The sequence below is a fragment of the Oncorhynchus mykiss genome, chromosome 15 (genome assembly GCF_057628025.1).
Source record: "Oncorhynchus mykiss isolate SJ-2025 chromosome 15, ASM5762802v1, whole genome shotgun sequence".
Lineage (NCBI taxonomy): Eukaryota > Metazoa > Chordata > Actinopteri > Salmoniformes > Salmonidae > Oncorhynchus > Oncorhynchus mykiss.
The window spans coordinates 76030223-76036222 of record NC_143036.1 but is presented as its reverse complement, the minus strand read 5'-3'; the positions used below and the strand labels follow the sequence as shown (position 1 = coordinate 76036222).

At 41.9% G+C, this 6000-nt stretch overlaps 1 protein-coding gene across 2 annotated transcripts in view; it reads left to right on the top strand.

Annotated features, from left to right (window-relative positions):
* Positions 1-202: 202 nt before the first annotated feature.
* LOC110517393 (mRNA-decapping enzyme 1B) overlaps positions 203-6000 on the top strand; it is a 39562-nt gene continuing 33764 nt past the window's right edge. The window contains exons 1-3 of one of the 2 annotated variants that reach the window (XM_090201227.1): positions 203-630; positions 3662-3702; positions 5846-5973. In XM_090201227.1, coding sequence (XP_090057353.1) covers positions 472-630; positions 3662-3702; positions 5846-5973 — 328 coding nt within the window. In that variant the 5' untranslated portion in view covers positions 203-471. The remainder of the gene's footprint in view (positions 631-3661; positions 3703-5845; positions 5974-6000) is intronic. The other variant, XM_090201228.1, reaches the window with a different exon arrangement.

The following is a 6000-nucleotide window of genomic DNA, read 5'->3' as shown; positions in this document are numbered from 1 at the left end:
TATAAAAGTGACGTTGAAGTAAACCTTTAACATTTCAGGACAAAATGGAATTCAATGGATTAAACGATGGAATCTAACAAGATGTCAAAGTCATAATTTTGGTGTAACATGCCTGGCCAATAAACATCCTTCATCATCATCTGCTTCGGCCTGATGAAGCGGTCAATCTATTTATCGAGATTGATTAACGTTCCTTATAGCCATCTACGCTCAACTCATCACGCCTAATTGTTTACAATCTGTTCGACGAAACATGGCTGCTGTCAAGTGAGCTGTTGATGGTGTACCGAACAGTTACAATTCACTTATATATTATCTTTAATGATTCATTTTAAATATTTTAATTCATAACAGTGTATTTTAACGGGGATAGTTTCAATAGTTTTCGTTTTACTTTGGAACCGTGACAGATTCCTTCACCCGCGATAACGCGCCAGTTAGCATCACTAGCTAACTAGCTCAAGGAGAACAATGACGGCAAGCTCATCGGGTGGAAACACCTGTCTCACTGCTAAAGGTTTGGACATTAGTCTCGCAGCCCTGCAAAGACAAGATCCTTACATCAACAACATTGTAGATGTGGCGAGTCAAGTGGCGTTGTATACTTTCAACAACCGATCCAATGAATGGGTGAGTTAAGGGATGCTACCGCTGCTCTGTTCGCGCTCCCTTCTCTTTTCAACAAAGTTGCATGTTAAGTAACATCTTAGCGGACTGATATGGATGCCACATTATAAACTAGTTTGCCAGGTTGAATTCACGTGGTTTTGGGAGATGTGGCTAGCCATAGCTATTATTCCAAGAAGCTAGAAAGCTAGCTAGCTAACATCACCCTATATCGCTTTCACGTCCCAGCCGGAACTAGGAAACTCAAATGTCCGACTTGCTAACTGGTTGGACGCGGCACGTGTATAACCAACCTATTAACGAGTCGGACATGATCTAGTTCCGACTGACACGTTAACTTGGCAATAATGCCAGACCCACTATCTGCATTCGAGATGTCGTTGATGAATATGTCGCGTTTCAAACTGGGAACTCTGAAAAATACAAGGTCAAATCATGTCAGTGATTTCTAGTCCGGAGTTCCGGAGTTGGATGACCGTTCAAATCGATTTTTCCCAGTCCGAAAGTTTCTTATTTTATTTTCCGAGTTCCCAGTTGTTTTGAAGGCGGCATATCGCCCACGAAGCTCCGATTCAAACTCACACGAGACAGCTCAGCAAGCGTTTTGTCAGAATCGGTTTGTGACTCACAAATTATCGAGTTTCGCACAGCAACTATCTTAATTTACTACCGTTACGGCCGATAGCGATGGAGTTGAGGATGAAGTGTTTTCAAGATGCATCTTTCCTAAAACACCATGTAGAGAGGAGGTTGCTAAAATGCTCAGCATTGTCAATCCGACGTCTGCAGTGGCCATACAGCATTTACTGTTGTGCGGCCTCTGCAGAAGTCAAAGCAAACATGCATTGTGCGCTTTGCAGAGCTGTTGTCAAGTGAGTTTGTGTTTTATACAGGATCTCCCGCCCCCACCTACATCAACCAATCATGTCAATGTTGAGATGTATGCAGCCCTCCACATTATTGCAAAGTATGGAGCTTGATTTGTCTGGAGGCTCCACAATTGCATCTCACCCTCCATTCGAAGCCTCCGTCCACATTAACCGGATCAAACATAAATAGTCTTTAAGTGCATGTTTGAGCATGTGTCTATACTGATAGGATGGAAAGGGAGCTCAGCTTTCTCCATTCAATCATTTCCTTAACATTTAGAACTATTTCACAATACTGACGATTGATCAGCTCCTAGAGAGAAATTACCACCTATTGTTTCAAATATTGAGGCAACTTATTCTAATGTTTACCCTACAAAAAGAGCTAAATCACAGATTTGGCACGTTATTGTGCATTTTAAAGCCAATTTATGCTTGATCCAAAATGTAGTCAGAGGTTCCTATGGAAACGCGTCATACTCATGGTCAACAACTCGAACGCACACATACCGGGGCACATAGTACACATTGCCCTCCAGCCAGTTATTATTTGTTAGATGTGGTGGACAAGAGTATTTATCACATTGCTACTAGTTTTGTAAACAGCTGACAGTTTTCAGACTGAATGTTGACATGGTAGCTAACTAGGTCAGTGAATATCAGCCACCCGGAACCAAATCTGGTGTGTTTGCTTCTGGATTCTGTCAATTCCAAGGTAACACAATGATGTTGAGACTGATTTTTATCACTTAAAAATTGTGCACCAAACAAATGTAACAGTATAGCTTCCGTCCCTCTCCTCGCCCCAAACCAGGGACTCTCTGCACACATCAACCAGTCACTCACAAAGCATCGTTACCCATCGCTCCACAAAAGCCGCGGGCCTCGCAGAGCAAGGGGAACAACTACTTCTAGGTCTCAGAGCGAGTGACGTCACCGACTGAAACACTATTAGCGCGCACCACCGCTGACTAGCTAGCCGTTTCACATCGGGCCACACAAAAACGAATGATTGCAAAGTTAAACCATACAACTCTATGTATGAGGATGATTTTTAAGAATATTTGACAAAAACACATGTACTTGATGCAAGGTACAAAGTTTGGTGACATTAACAGAACGACGGTTTGTGCTGTTTCTGCAGTCATTCTGTTACCCAACTTAGCATCTGTTCCTTTAAGTAAATGTGTTTTCTTTGTGTTTGTGTGTAGAGTTGTGTGGTTTAACTTTGCTGTCATTATTTTTAATTTTTTTTGTTTGGCTTACATTTTAAAGTGAAAAATCTGTCTCTCGGAATCATTCTGTTATCGTGGAATTGCCCACTTGGTTCTGAGGTTGGGGGGGTGACGGTGGTGAACCCCTCCCCTTTCACAAATAAATAAAATATGCAGGTGTAGGAGCACCCCAAAATAATGATTGGTCCAAATAGTCAGTGATGTAAAACCATGGCACCGGTAGAAGTTTGCTTCATAACCCTCATATCCCACAGCCTACGTAACAGTTTGCTTCATAACCCTCATATCCCACAGCCTACGTAACAGTTTGCTTCATAACCCTCATATCCCACAGCCCATGTAACAGTTTGCTTCATAACCCTCATATCCCACAGCCCATGTAACAGTTTGCTTCATAACCCTCATATCCCACAGCCTACGTAACAGTTTGCTTCATAACCCTCATATCCCACAGCCTACGTAACAGTTTGCTTCATAACCCTCATATCCCACAGCCCATGTAACAGTTTGCTTCATAACCCTCATATCCCACAGCCCATGTAACAGTTTGCTTCATAAACCCTCATATCCCACAGCCTACGTAACAGTTTGCTTCCTAAACCCTCATATCCCACAGCCTACGTAACAGTTTGCTTCCTAAACCCTCATATCCCACAGCCTACGTAACAGTTTGCTTCCTAAACCCTCATATCCCACAGCCTACGTAACAGTTGGCTTCCTAAACCCTCATATCCCACAGCCTACGTAACAGTTGGCTTCATAACCCTCATATCTCACAGCCTACGTAACAGTTTGCTTCATAACCCTCATATCCCACAGCCTACGTAACAGTTTGCTGTGAATGTTAAGGAGAGATCGATGAAGACTCTGTTCAAGCAAATCCCTTTTCATGAACTCAACCCGAATCAGTTACTGTATGTTGTTTTGCAGGAGAAGACTGACGTGGAGGGGACCCTGTTTGTCTATACAAGGTATGATGGGTCTTTTACGATGCCAGCTAATTACTGTCTCTATGTACTTCCCCCTGAGCTTTGAGTCTTGGTGGGGCTGCATCCCAAATGGCACCCTATACCCTTTATGGTGCGTCACGTTGGACCAGGGCCCATAGTCAAATGTGTAGTGCACTATATAGGGAATAGGGTGCTATTTTGGGACTGGACTCTGTGTGTACTTCAGCTGTGAGCTGAGAAGCCTGCCTCCATCAGGTTAAATATAATGGGCTTAGTGGGTTAGCTACGTCAGCCCTCCCTTTGAACAGATTGGTTATCACTGAGTAGACTATTATGGTCTGTAGCCTCGAAGAGCCATGATTACTTCCACACGCCCTATCCCACCCAGAAAATAGGTCCTAAACATGTAGCACCATTCTGTTTCCTTGTAGGACTACTTGAATATGTAACACCTTTCTGTTTTCTTGTAGGACTACTTGAACATGTAGAACCTTTCTGTTTTCTGTTAGGCCTACTTGAACATGTAGAACCTTTCTGTTTCCTTGTATTCCTACTTGAACATGTAGAACCTTTCTATTTCCTTGTAGGCCTACTTGAACATGTAGAACCTTTCTGTTTTCTTGTATTCCTACTTGAACATGTAGAACCTTTCTATTTCCTTGTAGGCCTACTTGGACATGTAGAACCTTTCTGTTTTCTGTTAGGCCTACTTGAACATGTAGAACCTTTCTGTTTCCTTGTATTCCTACTTGAACATGTAGAACCTTTCTATTTCCTTGTAGGCCTACTTGAACATGTAGAACCTTTCTGTTTCCTTGTATTCCTACTTGAACATGTAGAACCTTTCTGTTTTCTTGTATTCCTACTTGAACATGTAGAACCTTTCTATTTCCTTGTGGGACTACTTGAACATGTAGAACCTTTCTGTTTTCTTGTAGGCCTACTTGTACATACATTACCACTGTTGCTCTTGTTCTCCTAAGAAAATACACAAACTCTGGTATAAGGCCTGTGTAATGTCAAGTCCCTTTAATTAAGGATCGGACCCCTTTTTTAAAACTTTCACCAAAAATGACATGCCCAAATCTAACTGCCTGTAGCTCAGGCCCTGAAGCGAGGATATGCATATTCTTGATACCATTTGAAAGGAAACACTTTGAAGGTTGTGGAAATGTGAAATGAATGTAGGAGAATATAACACATTAGATCTGATTTAAAGATAAACCAGAAAAACATGTGTTTTTCTATAATTGTTTTGTTCCATCTTTGAAATGCGAGAGAAAGGCCAGACATTAACATAGGAGCCTAGGTGTAATTTAGACTGGCCCAGTGAAGAATTACCTCACTACACAACATTTTGCATCAAGTCAGCCAGGAGTTTGCCCAAATGTGCCAAATTGGTCAATTTATACATTTTCAAGTACATAACTATAAAGAACATACAAAAAAGCTATGCTAATAAAAAATCCAAGTTTACACACCCAGGAATGTCATACATGATGGATCATTAGCTTCCCTACAGAAAGCTAATGGGGCGGCAGGAAGCCTAGTGGTTAGAGCGTTGGAGTAGTAACCCAAAGTTTGCAAGATCAAATCCCCGAGCTGACAAGGTAAAAATCTGTCGTTCTGCCCCTGAACAAGGCATTTAAAACACTGTTCCTAGGCCCGTCTTTGAAAATAAGATTTTGTTCTTAACTGACTTGCCTAGTTAAATAAAGATAAGCTAAATTAGAAAGACATCTAGATGGCTAGGTGTGGAGCCAGAGACAGCTGTAAAGCCAGTTCCTACGTTTTTAATATACAAATGTATTTAAACTACACTACATTTTATATCTGGGCCCCTCAGAATGACAAATCAGAGCAGATCAGTACACCGTTTACCTTCAGAGGTAAATGTATCAAACCAGTTGCAGTGATAAGTGTTTTGTTGTTGTGCACTATGCTCCAACAATAGCATGGTCTTTTTTTTCCTGTAATAGCTACTGTAAATTGGACACTGCAGTTAGATTAACAAGAACTGAGGCTTTCTGCCCATATAAGACATGTCTATGTCCCGGAAAGTCTAGTCACCTTATCGCCTATTGAGCAACAACTGTCCCGGTTTATGGACACCGATCCTGTAGAGGTTAACTCTTTCTATTCATGCCTTCCTGTTTGTCCTCAGGCTAGCATCTCCCAGACATGGCTTCACCATAATGAACAGGCTGAGTATGGAGAACCTGACTGAACCCATCACTAAAGACCTGGACTTCCAGCTGCAGGATCCGTTCCTGCTCTACAGGAATGCTCGCTGTAAGTCCCCTGCACTATTCAGTCTAC